This window comes from Lissotriton vulgaris, chromosome 5 (assembly GCF_964263255.1).
Source record: "Lissotriton vulgaris chromosome 5, aLisVul1.2, whole genome shotgun sequence".
Lineage (NCBI taxonomy): Eukaryota > Metazoa > Chordata > Amphibia > Caudata > Salamandridae > Lissotriton > Lissotriton vulgaris.
Genome location: NC_141693.1, coordinates 2003807173 through 2003829639, shown reverse-complemented (window position 1 = coordinate 2003829639; position 22467 = coordinate 2003807173). Strand labels below are relative to the sequence as shown.

The 22467-nt window shown below is 48.7% G+C and overlaps 1 protein-coding gene across 1 annotated transcript in view; it reads left to right on the top strand.

Moving 5' to 3' along the window:
• LAMC3 (laminin subunit gamma 3) overlaps positions 1–22467 on the top strand; it is a 713512-nt gene that overhangs the window by 557008 nt on the left and 134037 nt on the right. The window contains exons 18-21 of the mRNA XM_086924802.1: positions 2889–3030; positions 10919–11121; positions 14284–14360; positions 17816–17950. Of these exons, the coding sequence (XP_086780928.1) occupies positions 2889–3030; positions 10919–11121; positions 14284–14360; positions 17816–17950 (557 nt within the window). The remainder of the gene's footprint in view (positions 1–2888; positions 3031–10918; positions 11122–14283; positions 14361–17815; positions 17951–22467) is intronic.

Sequence of the window (22467 nt, the reverse complement as noted above, 5' to 3'; positions counted from 1 at the left end):
CGAGGGACACCTAAAACATGGCAATATGAATATTGTTTAACATTGATGCGTTTGTCTTCTGGCTCCACATGGAAGCAATTTATCTGTATTTGTATTCAGACCAATAATTGATTGACCATCACTTTTGATCTTGCAAAAATCCTCCATCCTTGCATGCCATCATCACACCAACTCGCACTCCCTACCTCTCCCTCACCCCTTGGGGCACGAACTTGTGTACCTTTAAATAAGCAGTATATTGTTCATGCCAGGTCCATTGTGATTCAATAACAGTGTATCTGCATTACTACTTGGCTAGGCTTACGTTTATGTTTTTTCAATCTTTACTTTATCTTTCTCTTATAAGTAAAAGTGCACTGGGACCCCCTATCAATGTAACTTGGGGTGCAGCTGCGGCACCACCAAGCATATTACGAGTTTCTTCACTGCCAGCCTCTTCTTGGCGGTAAGCTGGCCATGAAAAGGCTGGCGATGAGGGAACTAAGGGGGCTAAGACCTGCAGAGTAGCGCATACCAAAAAAAAACCCAAGAAGGGCACGATTGCCTCAACCTAATATAAGACTTGCACTTATTTTGGTTGTCTATTTGCTTACTTATATTCTATTGCGCAACCTCCTCTGATGTTTCTGTAAAACGTAACTTTTGTCCTGAATTTTGACCTTTTGTCCTGAATTTTGACCTTTTGTCCTGAATTTTGACCTTTTGTCCTGAATTTTTGTCCTGAATTTTGACCATTCGTCCTGAATTTTTACACTCACCGTCCTGAATTTGCACCCATGCCAGTTGGTCACCCTAGAGCCAGCCCTTGAATAGAGATAAGGAAGCATCGGGCTCACGTCGGAAGGATGGCAGCTGCGCCAGGAGTGGAATGTGTGGCCTGCAGCTTGTCGCACGCGGTGGTGATGGAAATCGCAGACCCCGATCAAAATGAGTACCTCTGTTAAGAAGCGCTAAGGTGCCTTACTGATTATAGAAGGCGCTATACAAATGTTGATGGAATAGCAAAGAACAAATTGATCGTTCATACAGCGCTTCATAACACCCTTTCTAGTTTCTAAGGGGCATATTATCAAGAAAGCGGCGGCGATAATTTTATCGCCATTCTTGATAATATGCCCCTAAGTGCTGTAAATACCGGGCCTTAACATTACCGTTTCGAATAGTACTCAATGTGCTGACCTCAGAATGGATTCTGAGGGCCATATTATCAAGAAAGGCAATACATTATTGCTGCTTTTATCGCAGGAAACTGCAGCTAAAGCGTCGATAATGGGCTTGATAATAGGCCCTTGTGAATTCCCATAGCAGCCCAGGTTCTGGTGTTAAGGGCTGGTATGGGAATTCTCAAGGACTTATTATCAAGCCCATTATCGCCGCTTTAGTGGCAGTTTCCTGCGATAAAAGCGGCAATAATGTCTCGCCCTTACTTGAAAATATGGCCCTTTGTTCGGAGTGCCTGTATGTGAACTTGAAACTTGCAGATAGGCGCAGGCGTTAACAGAGAACGTTAGCTTGATGGGGGGATGGGAGGGGGGGGGCATTGTCGTGCAAGTGGATAAAATGCTGACTTCAGAAGTTAATTTTACTGATTTATATGAAGTCTGAAAACGTTAGCATTTTTGTTTTACAGGAGCGAAATTCCATCTGGAGAGATTGACGTCCTGAGAAATGTGCCATTAAGTATTTTTTTCTGCCCACTGCCAATATTTGTGTGCATGTGTCTGTGTGTGAGTCTGTCTGTGTTTGTGTGTCTCTCTAAAAGTGTGTCTTGAGTGGTGATCAGTGCACACTACAGCCGTGGTGTGGTGAGGATGCTGTCTGTGAGTGGTGAAGCACCTAGGCAAATGCTGTATTTTACCACCATCTCATTACTTTACTTTTAGGGGTCTGGTCTCAATGCTCGGTTTAACACACACAAGTTCTGACATCCTGAATTGCTTCTGGCCACCACGCCCGTTCTCGTTACTATGGGTTCTAGACAACAAATTCAGATTGTTCTTTGACCTTTGATTGACCAATGTCGCTCAACTGCATTTACTTTTTTCAGTGGAATATATTAAAATCATCTATACTTCATCTTGAGCCCTGAAGAAGTCTCGACAGAGACGAAACGCGTTGGCCAAAAAGAATCATTATTTGGATTTTAAAGACGTTCATCAATAAAGAACAGTTTTGGAACCTGCTCTCACTATCCTTTTCATGGACACATGTTGCTATGAAGATTAATGATGTTATAACCTTGGATGGGTGCTAATTCCAATTTTGCTATTGTTACCATATTGTTTTTCCAATAGGAAGTAAAGAGGGGTGTACTTCTACTTCCTGGTTTTGAGCACCATCGTTATACAAGATAAGCCATTTGTAATACTTAGGTGCAAGTTCTTTTGCCTCAACCCTGTTTGTTTTTGTTGTTCATTACTTCACTTCTTCAAATCTTCCTGCTGCCTTCAGGGCTCGGTCTTCAAGGCGGCGATAGGGTAGGGCTGAGGAGGGGCGGATCAGACAACAATCAACAAAGGACCTCTCTCCTTTGTTCTCAAAATTGCAGACTACAGGCAGCTGTGGCCACCAGGTGATAATTCCTGGAGGGTTGCAACACAACAAAGGGTAGCGAGTGTGTGGCCTTTGTGACTATCAGATTGGTCACAGGTAACTGGAGGCAGGTCACAGGTCAAGTGCACGGCCATCATCGGTAGCGCTTACCTGTGCTAATGGCCCTGTGAATCACAGAAGGGAGACAGGAAATTGTTTTGTTGCCTCGTCCCCCCACCCTTTTCCCCCATCCCCCCACCCCAAATTCTGTGGGTGATATATCTCCGCGTCCCCCAAACTTCCTATACCCATGTACTCTGCCTCTCCTTGACTCCTCCCCCGGTTCTTTACTCCAGGTCAACAAGCTGAAGACAACGCTGGACGAGCTGGAGACGTGGTGGTCGGAGCCGGGGTGCACCATTTCAGCCAACGGATATCACTGGGTCCAGAAGGACGCCCCCCGTGGGGATGCGGTAACAGGGAGTCACCAGCTGCAAGGTGAGCACCGTGGCCAGGGGCAGGGAGATGGGGGCTGGGCCACCAGGAGCCCGGTGGCTGCAGGGTCAGCCTTGCGGTCCAGGGCACAACAAGCAGGTTCAAGGGCAGCCTGGAGGTCCCTGTCAAAAGGCGAGGAGTGTGCCCCAAGGTCAGGAAGCCAAGGTCACTGGCAATGCAGCTGCAAGGTTGGAAAGGTGGATATGAGCCAGGTAAGTGGGCCACAGGTCACCAGCGAGCCTGCGGGCCAGGCCACAGCCAGCGCCTTGAACAGACTGTCAGGGGAATTTATTGACTACTCTGATGGTCACTAGCATGGCTGCTCTTAAGAGTCCAAGTGTCCATATGAGGGGGGGCTTACTACCCTGCAGGTGCCCTTGATGGTTAATATTGTGTAATAATATACTGGATAGCTGAGTCCTGGAGGGCTGTGATGAGTCCTGGATACACACGTGTTGTATGTACGTGTGTGGATGGGTCGTGATGGACTGGGCAGACCCTCCCTGCCCTTAGAGCTGGGCTCAATCTGCTGGTTGGAGGGTGTGGGGAGGCATGGCATGTTTTGTTTTGCAGATTTATATAGCATGGACTCGACCCTAAGGTATCAGAGCACTTTACATGAGCACCGGTTACATTACACCAGGACCCAACCTTTTTATTGGTAGGCACGGGGAGATGAAGTGATTTGCCCAGAATCACAGGATGCAGAGTCGACCCCGAGGCTCGAACCTTGGTTTCCCAGCTCCAAAGTCAGCAGTGTAGCCATGAGGTTACCTTCGAGGTCCCAGGCTGGACTCCGATGGCAGACACCTACCCTACTCTCCCCTGTCACGGCATCCTTCTTTCCCTGGGAGGCCGGGCAATACTTGCGGGGAGTGGGGCAAGGACAGAGACCATAGACTCATCGGTCGTCTGCCAACAATCAATACACTGATGTCCAGCCTGTGCTTCTGCTTAAGATGGGAAATAAATGAACGTTCGAAACAACCTATACACAAAGTGCAGAAGGCACGCAACAAGTTAGACCTGATTCTTGTGTAAATGGGTCACGTGCAGTTGGCTGTGTTCAGTCTCTGCTATTCCACTAGACAGAGTCAATTCAATAATGCGTGAATGGATGTTTAGCCCTCAGGGGGGGGCTCAGGGGGAGCTGTGACTCTGGTGCCCACCCCCCCTCAAGCTGGCTGGCTCCTGGAGTTGAATGCATTTAAGTTCAGAGGGATAATGGTGCCCCTCCCTTCCAGATGATAGCACCTAACTGTGGGCCAGATGTACAAACGTTTGTGTTTGCGGTTACCTAATAGCGAATGTTTGCGATGTACTACGGTGTTCTATACACTATTTGCGATACCCAGTGAGTCGTAAATTGACCCAACTCATTATTATTCATGAGGTAGGTCACAATTTGCAACCCATTGGTAATCAATAAAATCACGGGGATGGTGGCCTACACGGGTCAGCAAACCACCATGTCTGTGATTGTTTTTGAATAAAGCAATGTTTTTTTTTCAAATGCAGCACATTCTCTTTAAAGCAAAATGGGCTTCATTTAAAAAACAAAAGTTAAAGTTCTTCTTTTCATTTTTAAGAGTAGGCAGTGCTCTTAAAAAATGTTTTTACAAACATTCAGAAAGGGGAAGGGGTTCCTTGGGGACTGCTTCCCATTTGCAAATGGGTCACCACCAACTGGGATTCGGACCGCATTTCGTTCGCAAAACATTCACACATACCATTGCGAGTCACTATTAGGAAGGGATGCCCTTAACATGCCCCCCCCCCCCTAAAACCGAATCGCCAACCAATTTTGGGATTTGGTAATCGCGTCACAAAATATATTGCGGATTCTGCAAATCAGCAAAGCAACGTACATCGGCCCCTTTGAGTTTACCATGGGCACCTGTCAGCGATCAGTGGGAGATGTATTCTTTTCAAGTTCCACCTAGCGTAGGTCGTCTGCTCTCTGCCCCGGCTCAGACAACATGACTGAGGCTGCAGTGTGTGTGCACGCTCAGTCAGATGAGCGTCACGGCACCAGTAACTGTGCACAAGAAGCGTGGCTCGTGGTCAGGTGGGACCTGCTTCTTTGGATCTCCCTAGCGCCTAGACTGCCCATCCAAACGAACCCAAGGAGCCCACCCGACTCAGTGGGGAAGTTCTAGCATTGATCGTTGTCTTCTTCCAGTGAGTGGAGGGCGGCTTTTTCTTTGAACGGGTCACTTATTTGAAACTGCTGAATGCAGGTGTGAGACAGTCAGCACCTCTCACTTCTAAGCACTAACTTATCTCAGCGGGATAACCCCAAAAACAGGAAGTCCCCCTGGTCAGGGGCGGCCTTAGGCATGTGCAAGCTGTGCACCTGCACAGGGCTGCCAAACCCCAGAGGCCGCCACGCCAATATATATCCTTAATATAATAATCCTCTGAGGATGGGTACATATTTGCGTGGCGGCCCCTGGCAGGGATTTGGCGACCTCCGGCTCTGTTCCACTTCCAAACCTCTGCCCTGCCCGGACCCCCTCTTCCAGAGCCCCCTATCTACGCTTCCTGCCCAGGGCCGCCATGAGCCTAGAGCCGCCCCTGCCCCGGTCATGGACCCTTGACCAGGTCAGGCTGGGACCCTCGGGTCATCCAGACCTGCCTCAGCAGGAGCCGTGCAGGTCATCTGGTCACTGCAGCAGCCGTCTCAGTGTCGCCCCCTCTCCTTCTCCGCTACCTCTCTTCTGTGCAGCGTCTCCCTCATGTAAGAGCTCCTTCAATGCTGCTCCCTGAGGAGTCGACCAACTTCTTCCTTCAAGACGGGACCCCCAGGCAGCTTCTCCAGGCAGACGGTAGAACCACCCAGATTACTGGTCTAGAACCTGCGAAGGGGGGTCTGCAGTGGATACCCCACCCCTGGAGCACTAAAGAGTTCCCTCGTCATCACTGATGTGGGACCCAGGCTTCTTGGCACACCGGCTGAAAGATTCTACCATCTTTATACTCAGGTTACAGGCAGCATTGGTATATTCCAACACTCAGTTCTGGGACCAGTTTCAGGCAGTTCCTTCCCAGTTCCTGCCCAGTTCCTCCCAGCTAGGTCTAGCCATGGTCTTTGCCTTCATGTGTGAGCAGGAAGGGGGTGTGGAGTTTGGAGTCGCCTTTCAGGGGAAACCTAAAACAAGGGCTCAAAGGGGGGAGGAGATTCACAACTCAACCACATCCTAAATGACTAACACTCAGGGCCACTGGGTTTATGCAGCAGTAGAGAGCTAAATTATGCGGCAGGGGTGACTAGATTATGCGGATATAAAAGGCAAATTATACAGAATAATGCAGCACTTTTTTCTGCTAGTATTACTTCATTATTTTGTCATTTTAGCACTTGTTAGCCCTGTCTGGGCATGGGTTGCACCTCATTATTAGCACTTTTAACACCCAAAGATAGCAGTAACCACGAAAAAGGTGGCCCGTCAACCTTTGCAAAGCGCCTTCCACTACGCAGCAACACGTGTCACTAGACGTTTAGTAACTTTGGAACTGTTAGAGCTAGAAACCATTTTTGGGGGTTAAAATCCACAGATTACACAGCAGATAATGGATTATGTGGCAAATGCGTCTGATCCCTGACTATGCAAAAAACACCGCGGTCGCACAGGTGCATAATGCCAGTGGCCCTTGTAACATTACAAGGAATCTATGAAACAATGAAGTAAGGAGGGGACAAGGATGTTCCCTACTCCACAAACGGATCTTCTATCACCCTCCTCTCTGCTGAGTTTGTTCCACTCCAGAGGGCCCCAGATGTGCTTGGGAGAAGATAGCACTGCACTTTTGGGTTCTCTTCCACCCTTCATCTCAGGTACCACACCAGGCACATAAAGGGACCACACAAACACAGCATCCATGGTAGGGAAGAGATCTGGTTTCAGGGGCTGGCAGAGCAATTGAAATACACAGGAGAGGCCAGTTGGCAACGCTCCCTAGCAGGTGGCAGTTACAAAGGGTCTGTACTACCAGAATAATGAATGCTTCACGCAATGTCAGCCCTCCGCAGCCCAGGGGGCTGGTGGTGGTCATGCGCGCTTAAGAAGGATGCGCATGCTGCGCCCCTCCAGTCCACACCGTCCAGCGTCGTGTCACCTTCTGTGGCATAGGAAGCCCTCATTGCACATGTATGATCATCGGGCCCGATTCACAGAACTTACTTAAGACAAAATCCTAAACTTACTATCATTTCGGTATTCACAGAAGGCACTTACTCATTTTGGTATTCACAGAAGGCACTTACTCATTTTTGTATTCACAGAAGGCACTTACTCATTTCGGTATTCACAGAAGGCACTTACTCATTTCGGTATTCACAGAAGTTAGGAGTCCTAAATGCCTTCTGTGAATACCGAAAGTCATAAAGTTAGGATTCTTCTAAATTTAGGAGTACTAAAGTTAGGAGTCCTAACTTTACTACTCCTAAACTGAGAAAAATCCTAACTGTAAGACTTTCGGTATTCACAGAAGGCATTTAGGAGTCCTAAAGTTAGGACTCCTAACTTCTGTGAATACCAAAATGAGTAAGTGCCTTCTGTGAATACCAGAATGAGTAAGTGCCTTCTGTGAATACAAAAATGAGTAAGTGCCTTCTGTGAATACCGAAATGAGTAAGTGCCTTCTGTGAATACAAAAATGAGTAAGTGCCTTCTGTGAATACCAAAATGAGTAAGTGCCTTCTGTGAATACCAGAATGAGTAAGTGCCTTCTGTGAATACAAAAATGAGTAAGTGCCTTCTGTGAATACCGAAATGAGTAAGTGCCTTCTGTGAATACAAACATGAGTAAGTGCCTTCTGTGAATACCAAAATGGTAGTAAGTTTACGATTTTGTCTTAAGTTAGTTCTGTGAATCAGGCCCGTGTGTTGCGTGCTGAGGCAAAAAACCTACAGAACTGGCTATGGGGAACTCTATGAAGGGCACACACTCTCCAGAGCCAAGCAATGGACCTTGTGTCCCAGTGCCGTCTACGAATATTCTTCAGAGAAGCGTTTCTGAAGGTGTTTCTCGACGTCCTTCTTCATTAAAAAAAAACACCACATTGTGTGCCTTGCACGTGTGCATGCATACGCGCAAGACTTACAACATAGTGGTTTTTTTTTATGAAGAAGGACGTCGAGGACGCGAGAGGAACAGGAAGGAGAGCGTCCAAGCCGGGGAGGCGGCAGAAATACAGGTAAGTGCCTTTTTTTATATCTTTTTAAAGCATTTTGGAGTGGGGAGGGAGCAGTGAGGGAGCGGAGCGGAGCTCTACTGAGTTTTTTTCTAACTCTGTGGAGCTACGCGTAGAGGCACTACGCCAGCTCTGCCCAGACCTACATATTACATCACTCATGACATGGTCAGTGACATTAGGGATGACATCATCCGCATAATCTCTGATGCACTCACTCACACCCTAATATAACCTTTTATACACCTACTCCAAACATTCAGACTACCATTCTCAAAAGCATAGACAGACCAATACCAGTTAGTACAAACCCATTCACTGATTCATAGGTCTATACACACATCCACTCACTCTCCCATACAACCACTCATACACGCAGTCACTCACCAATACAGCCCCTGATTTATGTACTCATACAACCATACAGACAATCACACACCCCCACTCACCCATTGAGTTACTCACACACCTAGTCAGCCACCCAAAGAGTCAATCACACTCTCATTTACTCACCTATACAGTTATAAACACACCACCTCACTTATTTATACAGATACTAGCACATACTTACTCTCTTATACAATCACTGACACAAGCACGCACTCATCTATACAGCCAATCTCACAATCACTCACTCTCACATAGACACCTATATACTCCCACACTCACATATACTGCCTTTCACATCTGCAGTTACTCACCCATATACCACTGAGACATCCATTCACTCACTGACACAGCCATACACACACTTACTCACCCATACAGCCCCTCGCAGGCGCACTGCTGAACCCATATACCCAGAGATTCACCCACACACCCCCTCACCCATCCACACAGATACTCAGGCACCCACACAGGCACTCAGACAACCAATCAATAACCAGTATAGACACTCATGTAGCTAATCACCAACCCATGCAGCCACTTACACACCAACCGACAGACTGATACAGACATTCACACAGATTAGTCACTCACCATCCATTCACTGAGACACATATAATCACCCACTTATACAGTCAGTCACGCACCCACTGAATTATCCATACAGACACTCATATACCCATTCATTCTCAATACACCTTGGTGTGTGTGTGTGTATATATATGCACACACACACACACAGACAGAGATTCCCCGAATCTGGAGCCCCTGACCCTTCAAGGCGGGCTCACGAAAAATGGTCTCAGAGTAACCCATCAAAACACCATCCAGTGTAACACAAAGAGTGAGGCCCAATACTGGAAAAGAAGGCTTTTATTCCGGCATTTAGCAGCGCAGCATACTTACACTTCCTGACGTTTCGGCAAAAGCCTTGTTCACAGTTGGAACTTAAAACACCTTATTAGCAAAGTGCGTTTGTGCGCGCTTTTCAAATATCAGTTACCTGACTATGCGCTCAAAATACAAGTCCCACAATGCATTGCAAACTCCTTGTAAACAATTATTTTGAAATTCCCATAGAAGCCCAGGTTAACCCCAGAACCTGGGCTTCTATGGAAATTTACAAGGGCATATTATCAAGCCCATTATCGCTTACATGAGCCATTATCAACTCTCCCGCTGACCATGAGGCAGCCAGGAATTCAAAGTGAGGAATACAACAACAGTGAGGTAGGTGGGTAGACAGCTAGACCCCGCCCCTACCTGCTGCAAGGTGACACTACAGCTAAGAGTGAGGGGGGTGGGTGGACAGCAAGACCCCGCTCCCACCTGCTGCAAGGTGGCAATACAGCTCAGAGTGAGGGCAGTGAGTGGACAGGTATGCCCCGCCCTCACCAGCTGCAAGGTATCACTACAGCTAAGAGGGAGGGAGGTGGGCAGTCAGCTAGACCCCACCCCCACCTGCTGCAAGGTGACACTACAGCTAAGAGGGAGGGAGGTGGGTGGACAGGTGTGCCCCGCCCCCAACTGCTGCAAGGTATCACTACAGCTAAGAGGGAGGGAGGTGGGTGGACAGGTAGGCCCCGCCCCCACCTGCAGAAAGGTGAAATCAGGTTTAGATTTAAGGTGGTGGGAGGCACTAGTGTAATGAAACGTGAGGGTGCCCCCCTGCAATATACATGGAGAGCCCCCCCCCCCTCCAGACTAAATCAGGACCTCTCTTGCCAGAGTTCTGTGCTGAGAGGGGCTCCTGGAGATTAGGGACCCCCTTCACCGAGGGGGCTGCAGGGGCCTGTATTACCCCACTGGTGGGGGATCTCACTCTGTACAGGAGTTCTTGGCTTCCAGAGATGCTGAGCCTGGGCAGACCTGGGTTGAGAGGTGAGACGCCTCGTGGAGGGTTGTGTGTCTGCATACTGGGGAGAACCGGTGAGTACAGAAGATTGCAAGTGCAAATAATTACAGGTAAGTTTCATCAGAGCGGCTGTGCACCACAGACCACTTGGTGTGAAATTACTTGTCTAGCATGGGCATTGCCGCAACTATAGGCAGCTGCCTTACCGCACAACCCAAGGAGGCCACTAGAGGGCAACAGAGTACTTCAAAAATGTCCTTGTCGCTAGTGTAGACCTTTACCCAAATGGTATAGTGTCATTTTACATGAGACTCCAAAAATCCTTGCTTCTGACTTGAGGGTGGGAATTTCTTACCCCAGCACAGCCCCCCTTCCCCCAGGACATGGGCTATTGATTATTAAAGATACATGTCTGTTCTTTCCTTGCATCGTCGCATGCTGGACACTGACAGAAGCCCGGGACGTCTTCTTGGAGTACATTGGTCAGCTGGAGAGCTCGGTGTCCAGTGCCTGGGAGCAGCTGAAGGGCAGTGCCAACATCAGCTGCCACAGCCCCCTGCAGGAGAAGAGCTGCACCATGCTGTCGGAGCTGGACTTCACCATGGCATCGGTGCAGAGAGAGGCTGGATTGGCAGCTGGCATGCTTCGTACAATGGTAAATATCTACTAACCTGCGTGCCAAGTTCAATGAATGAATGAATCAATCAGGGGGATTGTAAGCGTGCTGCTCACTTGTGAGGGTCTCAAGGTGCTGAGGGGGGGAGGGGGGTCCGTCGGTCTGTTTAGCCGAAGAGCGAGGTCTTGAGGGTCTTTATGAAGGTGTTCAGGGATGGGTGCGTCTGATGTCTGCCGGTAGCTCATTCCAGGTCATGGCTGCGATGTAAGAGAAGGATCTTCCGCCTGCTCTGGCTCTGTGGATGCGTGTGGTTTCGGCCAGTGTGAGGTTGGTGGATCGGAGGTTTCTTCTGGGTACGTGGAAGTTGATTCTGTCGTTCAGGTATTTGGGTCCGTTGTTGTGTAGGTATTTGTAGGCGTGAGAGAGGATTTTGAAGGTGACTCTTTTCTCCACGGGGAGTCAGTGGAGACTTCGAAGGTATTGGCTGATGTGTTCGTGCGGGGAATGCCGAGGACGAGCTTGGCGGTGGTGTTCTGTATTGTCTGGAGTTGAGGAGTAGGGACTTGTTGATGCCAGTGTAGAGTGCGTTTCCATAGTCCAGTCTGCTGGTGATGAGTGTATGGGTGACTTTCTTACTTGACTCTGGGGGGATCCATTTGAAGGTCTTGCGGAGGATGCGGAGGGTGTTGAAACAGTGGGAGGTGAGGGCGTTGACCTGTTGGTTCATGGTGAGTGACGAGTTGAGAACGTTGGCAAGGTTTTAGGCATGGTCCGAGAGGGTGGGTGGTCTCCCGAGGGCACTCAGGCACCAGGTGTTGTCCCATGCTGAGGGGGTGGTTCCAAGGATGAGGACTTCTGTCTTCTCGGCGTTGAGCTTCAGGCAACTGTAGGTCATCCAGACTGCAACGTCTTGCATTCCTTTCTGGAAGTTGAGTTTGGCGGTGGTGGGGTCTTTGGTGAGGGAGAGGATGAGCTGGGTGTCGTCAGCGTAGGATACGATGTTGAGGCCGTATTGTCGAACGATGGATGCAAGGGGGGTCATGTAGATGTTGAAGCGGGTAGGGCTCAGTGATGACCCTTGAGGGACTCCGCAGGTGATTTTCGTGGGATTGGAGAGGAAGGGTGGGAGTCTGATCCTTTGGCCTCTTCCTGTGAGGAATGATCGGATCCAGTCCAGGGCTGTTCCTTGTATGCCGGCGTCGTGAAGTCTGGCGATTAGTGTGCGGTTGGAGACGGTGTCAAAGGCCGCTGATAGGTCGAGTAGGATGATGGCTGCGGAGTGGCCTTGTTCCAGGAGGGTGTGGATGTCGTCTGTGGCGGCGAGCATGGTGGTCTCGGTGCTGTGGTTTCTTCGTAATCCGGATTGGGATGGGTCGAGGATGACGTTGTCTTCGATGAATTGTGTCAGTTGTCTGTTGACATAAAAGAGCATTACCCACTGTGCAGGGGAATACACCCCAAAACACTATTACACACCTCCTCATCCTGCAAGTGTGCATTACCCACTGTGCAGGGGTATACACCGCAAGACACTAATACATACCTCCACTTCTTGCAAGTCTGCATTACTCTCTGTGCAGGGGTATACACCCCAAGACACTATTACGTACCTCCACTTTGTGCACAGGTGTATTTTTCACTGTGCAGGGGTATGCACCCCAAAACACTATTATACACATCCACATCGTGCAAGAGTGCACTACTCACTGTGCAGGAGAATAAACCCCAAAACACTATTACACACCTCCACGTTGGGCAAGAGTGCATTACCCACTGTGCAGGGGTATACACCTGAAACACTATTAAACACATCCACGTTGTGCAAGAGTGCATTACCCACTGGGGAGGGTATACACACCTCCACATCATGCAAAAGTGCACGATCCCCACATCCTTTATGGTATGTATCCTTTAGTGTAAGGGCCATACCATTTGCAACAGTACAGTGGTATCTACCTGCACCCATATTGGGTACACCCTTGAGATGGTTCACACCCCATCTGTGTGTAACAGAACATACCCACTCTGCAATGCTGATATTACACCCCTCATACAGTGGTACTGGCCTCCCTCTCAAGCGAAGGTACACCAGCCCCCTCCCTTTGAAATGGTACACACCCCTGCATGCAATCAAAACTATTCACAACGTTCAATGATGCATACTTACCCATGCATGCGCCACAATTAGAAGCCACCAAAGGTAGTGGTACGCCCCTCAACCATCGGCAGTGCCCCCCACACCACGTGCAATGACACAATGTTGGCCCACCTTGGTTTACACTCCTAGGGGCAGATTTACAAGCCCACTGCGCCACCAGTACAACACTTTTTGTGACATACTGGTGGCATTTTTTTCTGTTCCATATTTAGAAGGTCAGGAAAAGCCACCCTGGGTGACTTTTCCTCTCCTTGTAAATATGGCCACTTTACACGCAGCACTTTGTGTGAAAGGAGCATTCCATGCGTGTTGCTGTGGATGATCCCACGCAACATCCATTGAACAAGAGACACTTCCAGATTTACGAGGAATCGTAAATATGGAATGCGTCTGAATGCTACGCCATCAATGCGTGCTGCATTCAACAGCACACATTGAAAGAGGAAAATGCCTGTAGTGATTGTTTTTGTGCAGGAAGGTGCCCCTTCCTGCACAAAAACAATCTCCCCATGACGCAGACGTCCTTGCACTACGATGCAAGTGTGCCTGTGTCAATGCACGGCAGCTGTTTGTGCGCCAGCGCAGGGTACAGCATAGCTATGCGACATAATATTGTAAATATGTTGCATTCCTGTGCTTTGGAAGTGCTGCAGCATTGTGCAGCCAAAGGGCTTGCGTTGCTGCGTTGCAGCACTTCCTCGTAAATCTGCCCCCTAGTGTTCAGTGGTACATCCCCTTCTGTATACCGCGCTGCACACCCACCTGCAGTCACACAAACCATCGCCCCGACAGCAATGTCCACACACCCCTTGGATGGGATCTGCTCAACCACGTGCAATGACACAATGTTGGCCCACCTTGGGATGCACTCCTGGTGTGCAATGTTACGCCCCCTTCCATCTACAGCTTTGCACACCCCACCTGCAGTCACACAAACCATCTCCCTGCCCGACACCGATGCCCACACACCCCTTGGGTGGGATCTACTCCACCCCTCCAAGTTGTTCCAGACATTCCCTGATTTCATCCTGTATTTCTTTCAGGTTTTCCCCCGGGATCTCTGGGACATCCCTTCGGACTGGAGCCTCCTGGCCACTGAGTTCAGAAGCCTGGCAGAAAGGTGAGGTCAGCTGCAGCTGGACGGGAGGTATCCAAGGCCTTGGGTGGGATAAACCTCTGACCGTCACCAAGGCTGGAAAGGGTCAGGTGGCTCAGTGGACTAATGCACACACTGCAGGGGCCTGTCATTGTCCTCGTGGCTAGAGGTTCAAATCCCAGCAGGTCCACTCAGGCTTTCATCCTGCTGAGGTTGTTAAATCAGTGCCAGTGAGTTAGGTAACAATAAACATCTGTTATTCAGCGCCAAGATCACCGTCTGGGTGAATGTGAGCTTTGCAAACACATGTTATGTTAAAGGGTCAGATGGGTGTTTGGGAATGACAAAAAAGGAAAATCCTTACGAGCCGTCCCTAACTTCCAACCCTAACCATGCCTTGAACACCATACCTAAAAAATACTGACATATAGGGGGGATTTGGGTCACCCTTCTACATCCATTGGTCTGTTCCAATGCTAATCACATGTTGTTCCTCCACCACACCGTACAGGATGGCGCAGTGGGCCAGCCCACACCAGCCATTGGCTCTCTTGCACCGTAATTGATAGCATTTTGCTTTTTCACATGTGCACATCTGCCTAAAAAGACATGTCCTTCAGTGCCAGGATTGGCGTTGCCAATGTTTTTTTCTTTTTATTGTCTATCTTGCTTCGTGTATTTTTTAGTCATCATTGTGTGTTTAAACCGTGACTTCAAGGTACACTTATTCGAAGCCAATCAGACATTTTCTATCTGCCAGTGAGAATCATATTCTTCTGCGATGCTGCGATGTGCAATAAAAATACAATAGCTTCTTTTCCTGTTATAAGTACACCAACCTTTTTAGAAATATTCATTCTGTCTGTTAAAATTACACGAGATATTTTCTTATTTTATGCAAAACGTTAGTGCAAATTTATGTCTGCCATGTTTATTCATTTTCCCCATTTTTTTCTTCTATTTATTTATAGAGCATGTTTGCAATAAAAACAAGCATTGACAAGCAAGCATTTGCAAAGCCGATAGGTCTGGTATTAGCTGCCAGTCTTTTGGCTTTTTCACTCAGGATTTATAAAGCGCAGCTAATCACCCGTGAAGGTATCCGGGCGCTGAGGTCCTTGCTTCTTTTTGTGGGTTTAGTTGACCTGCCAGGTCTTGAGACCTTTCCGAATTTCTAGACAAGAGACGGAGGTCTGGAGGTGAAGGGGTGGGTCGTTCCAGGATTTAACAGCGAGGTAGGAGGAGGAGCGCCCTCCACTGTTGCTTCAGTGGATGTGAGGGAAAAAGCAAGGGAGAGGGGGCGCAGCACCGATGTCTGGAGGGTTAGAGGAGGTTCAGGTGGTGGTTGATGTGTGCTGGTCCTTGGTTGTGTAGGGCTTTGTAGGCGGGGGTCAGCATCTTGAATTGGCATCTCTTCTGGATGGGGAGCCAGTAGAGTTTCTCAAGGCGAGGGGTGATTTGGGGAGGTTGAGGATGAGTCTGGTTGCTGAGTTTTGTCTGGTTTGCAGTCTCTTCATGAGGTGAGTGGTGATTCCTGAGTAGAGTGCGGTGCCGTAGTCAAGACAGTTTGTGACTGGAGTTTGAGTGACAGTTCGTCAGGTGTTTACAGGGAGCCATTTGAAGATTTTCCGGAGCATGCGAAGAGTGAGGAAGCGGGCAGATGAGACTGCATTGATCTAGCTTTTCATGGCTTTCCACAGTGAGATTGCTTTTCAGGATAATGCCGAGGTTGCAAGCATGCTTTGTCAATGGTTGTTTTGCTTTGTCATGGTTTTAGCACAACTTTAATGCTAGGAAAGTTGCTGTGCCCTCAATCTAACAGTGGTTAAAAGCAAAAATACGTTTTACTCTCTAAATGCATGCATTGCTGTACTAGTTCCAGGCACAGAAGTCTGGATGCTATCACTCACAGAGCAGTTAGCCAATGACTGCAGTGGGCGGACCCACTGCTCACTTTGCATTCTGTAGAAGGTAGAAGAAAAATGTGAATGAGACAATACAAGATTGAATCAATGAAGACACCTGCCGTATGACCCTGTAATTAAGTATATGATAAATGTAATTTTAGTAAATTCAAACAAAAACAGCAGACCTAAAAATAAACAAGCTTTGGCAAAACAAATATGGTGTTGCCCGCCATCTTTTTGGCTCTGTCAATGTTTGTTTTTTCATGGTTTTTGTAAAAGGTTATTGTTTGGGAAGCTGATGGATCCTTATAAGTCTACAAAAAACATTGGCTAGAAACTAAAGCTTTTTTAATCTTAAAATGCACACATTGCCATAGTCATCAGTGGCACTAAAGGGTAATACTTTGCGTGTGGATGTGCTCCTGGTGCAAGGGACAAGTGCCGTCACTCACAGTGCAGTTAGCCAATGGCAGAAGCAGACTGAACCATTCCCCCGTGCTGTATGCTGTAAGTGGCGGAATATCATTTGAATCACATTATAACAAACCAATGGACGAAGACTCTTGGCTGAGAGCCTTTATACGCATGTTATGCAGACCTTACAATAACCATTTCACCAACTTGCCAAGGCCAGTCTTGTTGGCTGTGATGTGCTTGTTTAGGCTTTATAGGATCTTTGTATGCTGTCCCTTCCTGGGTGTTTTGCAGGCTTGACCCTATGACTACATGTGGTATCTTTTTGCATGAACCCTCAGATGTTGTCCCTTTCCTGCTGTGTGTTCATTAGCCCCCAAATGATGTCCCTTTCCTGCTGCATGTTTAATATCCTGCCCCCCCACCAATGGTGTCCCTTTCCTGCTGTGTGTTCAATAGCCTGCCCCCCCCCTCCACTGGCGTCTCTTTCCGGCTGTGTGTTCATTAGCCTGCCCCCCCCAATGGTGTCTCTTTCCTGCTGTGTGTTCATTAGCCTGCCCCCCCCCAATGGTGTCTCTTTCCTGTTGCATGTTTGTTATCCTGCCCCCCCTCCACTGGTGTCTCTTTCCTGCTGCATGTTTAATATCCTCCCCCCCCCCCCAGATGGTGTCCCTTTCCTGCTGCATGTTTGTTAGCCTAGGCCCCCAGATGTTGTCCCTCCCTCTCTGAGTTCATGTGCTTCTTCTGTGGAGAAGTGTGGCTCAGGGGTTAGAGGCGGCAGACCTGGAGCTTGAGTTCGGCCCTGGACCAGGGTTCAATTCCCCGCCTCGGCGGGTCTTGGGCTCAATAATTCCACGGACTCGATAATTCTCGCTCTGGTGCCTTCTCGACTCACGGGTTCACACTCTGCGACTCTGGGCAATAGCTTGCTTAATCTCCACATCGGCCCCTCGCGGTGGGATGCCTGGCTTTCACCTTGTGGATACCCTGCCAGGGTTATCTCACAGGGGAATACCAGGACGGGTTCCCTAAGCAAGCGCGGAGATGCCCCAGGGTAAGTCATGCGCTATATAAGCTTCATACATTTACATTACATACATTTACATTTACATTCTTCTGGTGAGTCACACTCCACCAACAGCCATTTTTTTTTTTCAGACACCGGGGTGTCGCTGCTGAGGTGACTGCTGCCGCCTCTCAGGCCCTCCTGGTCTCCAACAGCAGCCGTGAGCTGCTGAGCAAAGCCCTGGATGAGCAGAGCAGACAGGAGGACAGTGAGGAGCTGGAGGAGAGGTAAGGCCGTGGTTGGGGGAGTGATGGGGACTTGGGTGCGCTGCGGCCAGTGAGGTGTCTGGGAGTAGTTGAGTGTGAGGGGCAGCCAATGAAGGAGAGCTGTAACGAGAGGTGCACGGGCGAAAGAAGTGTGAGGGGTGTCCAGGGACTGTGAGCTCTAACAAGGGAGGTGCATGGGTGAAGAGAGAGTGAGGGTGTCCAGGGACTCTGAGCTCTAACAAGGGAGGTGTATGGGTGAAGAGAGTGTGAGGGTGGCCAGGGACTGTGAGCTGTAACAGATGAGTGTATGGGTAAAGAGAGTGTGAGAGGGTAGCCAGGGAAGGTGAGCTGTAACAAGAGGTGTACGGCTGAAGGGAGTATGAGGGGGTAGGACTACTGAAAGAAAATGCCCTCTTTTTGCATGGTTGCCCCCACTTTTTGCTGAACTGCTGATGTACTTTGACTAAGTGTGCCCTGGGCTCCTGCCAATCAGGTACCCAGAGCCTATTTTCTTTCCCTAAAACTGCATTGAAGACAAAACCCAATTGGCACTCTGGCCACAGATCAGCCCTTACCCAGGGCACAGTGACCAAGGAAGACCTCTAAGGGCTGCAGCACTTATTGTGCCTTCCTTAGAGGCCCGGTACCTTTACACTCATACACTGCCTTTGCAGGCTGCGTGTTTTGGTGCAGAACAAAGTGAAGATTCGATATGGCACACATCCCTGTGTGCCATGCATACAACCCACTGGCCTGGCATAGATCAGCCACCCCTCTAGCTGGGTGCGCTATACCAGTGGTGAGGATACAGGCGCATGAGCCCTGCACCCCGACAGTGTCTAAGCCAATTCTTATCTCATAATCAAAAGGGGGAAAGAGACGCTTGACCACTCACCTTCTAACATAGGTGCCATAGAACAGTAACCCTTCTATTTATTCAACACACCTTTTTTTTAGCCTTGCCCCACCCCTGACAGAATAAATCTGAACCAGGGATAAGGAGGCAGTTTTAAGCTCACTCACTATTCCTGATCACTACTGCGAATAACCAGTTGGTCTCCCTCCAGTAGGAGGTAAGCACAGATAAGACCCGATGATGATGCTGATCACGTAAAAGACACAAACGGACAATCAAGATATACCGCCACCACGAGCATTACGTGAATGAGGGTTTTTTAGATGAGAAAACCTATAGAACCTGACAAAAACAGGACATGTGATCCATTCTCCCTTGATTGCTCGAAGACAATTCTTAGACATTGTAAGTGAAATAATCCCAGTAAGAGTATATGGTGCTGGGAGTTTGTCATTATGAACTCCACAGTGCCATAATGGCTTTACTGTAAACTGAGAAGTTTGGTATCAAACTTCTCAGCACATTAAACCCACACTGATGCCAGTGGGGTATTTCATGAAAAATGCACACGGAGAGCATCTTAGAGATGCCACCTAAAAAATGACCTAACATTAGTTTCCGCAGCTGCCACCAACAGACATGTTTTTAGGCCCCTTGGTCGAGAGCCTGCTGCTCTCGGGGGTCTGAAACAATGCACATCCTGGTACAAGGTGCCAAGCCTTCTCCCCCAGGACAGGCAAGGTCCACGACGGGGAAGCTTCAAAGGCTTGCTGTCTTTGTAAGCTTCCCCAGGCCTTTTGCTGCTTCCAGCAACTGGTCCCCACCGGTTCTAACCCCCACATTGGAAAACCAAGTGAGGAAGGGAGGTGTGCCCACCTTTGCAACCCCACCCCCTCAGGTGGGGGAGGCAATGTGAAGCACAACCCTCAGTCCCTGCCATCTTGCTGATGGGGGGACCCAGCCAACCAGAGTGAGGCATACGCACCCCTCCCACTGGAGGGTGCCATAATAGGGGGTGTACACACCCCAAGGAAGGGACCCATTGGTCCCAACCTTTACTTACATGTAATGTCCCTAAATCTAGTATTTAGAGGCATCCCCAAACCTTGCCTCCTCAGACAAGCAATGACCAAGAACAAAAGAAGAAGTACCGAACAGCCGTGCCGAAGCTAAGAAGAGAAGGACGCCCACTGACTTGGCCACAGCCCTCCCAGCCTGTCCCCACCTTGAACCTGCAGAAGCGAAACTCTGGTGTGTCCTGCAGCCAGATACCTCAAGAACCCCAAGGACCTGCCCTGCCTTCCTAAGGAAAGACTTTGTCTCCCCTGAACAACAGATTTGTTCACCCACAGACTCTGGCTCCAGCCATATCCGCGAGTCTGCACAACTCTGCACCCATCGCCTAAGGCCCGAGTTCAATTGGCTCACCACCTTGAGGAGGTCTCGCTGGTGATCCTGACCCGAGATCTGGTGATCTCTGACCTGCCTCAGAACTCCCAATGAAGCCTACAGTCTCTTTCTGGAGACTCCCCCCGACTGCAAATGGAGCTGGTAAGAGAGACTCAACGCCTAAAGACACGCCTGCACCTGAACTCCATGGCCTTGGGTGGTTCAACTGACGGTGTCTCAGCATCCCCAGGCATCCCAACTGACCTCTCTAACTGGTGGTCACCTCCAGAAGATCTTCGTCCTCGAGCCTGCAGTCTTTGTTGAAACCGGAGAATCCCCATTGCAATCAACAGGGTACCCTGCACCTAGCTGCCCCTTCGCCGCTGAGGGTGGACTCTGGGTGCGAACTTAGATCCCGCTTTGCCCTGAGCCTAACACCAGGAGCTATGATTCCACAACCTAGTGGCCTGCTCATAAGCAGCCACAATCCGGAGGCCCGCTATCTTCTATTGGAAAACATTGTAAGTAAGTAATACGTTTATTGTACAGTTGATTAAAACCTTTACAAAAGTTGGCCATCTTTTGTAAAACAGTAAAACATCAATTTAAAAGGTTAATAGCCACAGTTAAGAACACTCTTAAAAATGCAAAAGAGATCCGCTCCTCCGGCCTTGGTAACGCATAGTCCAGTTTCTTCATCATTTTTTTTTGTTGTCTTTTTTTGTTTGCGGTAATTTAGCAGCAGTTCGTGAGGTAGAATCACCTCCCTGGTCAGGGTCTTGGCTGCAGAATGAGTGTGGGCGAATGGGTACCAGTTTAAAGTGGATGGTGCTGCATCAACTTTTGTTGCTCAATACAAGATTGGCCGAGGTTAGCCTGTTGATGCTTTTCCTTGAGGCTTGGATGTGCAGAAATGCTTAGTGCTTGATGTACAAAGTGCTGTTAAGGCTATTACATGATGGGTTAGCGGGCCGGCTCCCTCCCGGTTCCAGTGCTACTTCTTTGATGATCTGGCAGTATCCGTTTTAGTCTGAGATCCACAACAGTTAAAAATGTTACCAGGCAGGAGCTTAGTTGAATGTCTTCACCTGAGAAACTTGCGAGCACCGCTTGTCTGCACGACCATATTTGTTTCTTGTTAAAGATTGGTCTAAGTAGTGACCGGTGCTCCTGCATCAGTTCCCGGCATTTGGTCATGATGTGGACTATGTCCTCCTCTCCTTCCTCACAGAGACAGCAGATTGCCGGCTTCGGAGGGGGCGTAACCATGGCGGCAGGTGATAAGCAGACCGCAATAAGCCTAACTGAAATTTCAGAAACTTCTCTTTGGTGGTTTTGGAGAAGTTAGATAGGAGGTATGCTTGAGGAGTCGCTGTACAGTGAGCCAGCCGTGTGCGCTTTCTTTCAAGTCCGCTTTGTCTTGTATAATAGATTCATTTTTGACAGTGTTGTTTACGATTTTATTGAAGCTTGACATGGACCCCGTCGATTTCCAGAGTTGCTGTAGCCCCAGCTAGTCCAGTGCACTGTCTAAGACGTGTCTAGCTGGGCAGATCTCTGAGGCTTCTAGTTCCCTCCATAAGTAGGAGTTTAACGTTTCTGGCTGCCCTTTTTTGATCTTATACCAGGTTTTAACGAAAGCTCCTTTACAGGCCAGCTCTTGTCTTTGCATCCCGAATTCAAGCCTCATTTGCGCCGCAGATGTATATCCAGGCAACCTGTATATTATTCTCAGGGCTCTTGAAATGTTTCCGCGTCTCGCCCCCTCATGGCTTCACTTCCATAGGTGATTGATGGAATTAATTTAGCCTGCATCACCCTGGTCAGGGGGAGAAAGCTTGGTCCAGCGGTCATGTTGTTCAGATTTCTTAATGCCACCGCTGTCGTTAGTCCCCCCTTTTTTATTGCCTCACATTGCGCTTTGTAGTTGCCTTTGTTATCCATCATGACCCCCAAGTATTTGTAGTCTTGTACAACTTCCAGCTTGACTTTTGCCAGGTGCCAGTTGTACTTTGTTTTTGTTTTCCGGTAATTTACACACATGACTTTTGTTTTTTCTTGATTAATAGTTAATTTGTTGGTCTCCGAGTATTGAGATGTGATGTCAAGCAAGCGTTGTAGTCCTATAGGTGTCCGGTTGATGAGTACCAGGTCATCTGCATATAGGAGATTGGATAGCTGACGGCCTCCTAGCTTCGAGACATGTGAGTTGCTTCCATTGAGTTGAATTGAGAGCTTGGCCATGAAGAGATTAAAAAGTATAGTGACAAGCACACAGTCTTGTTTTAAACCT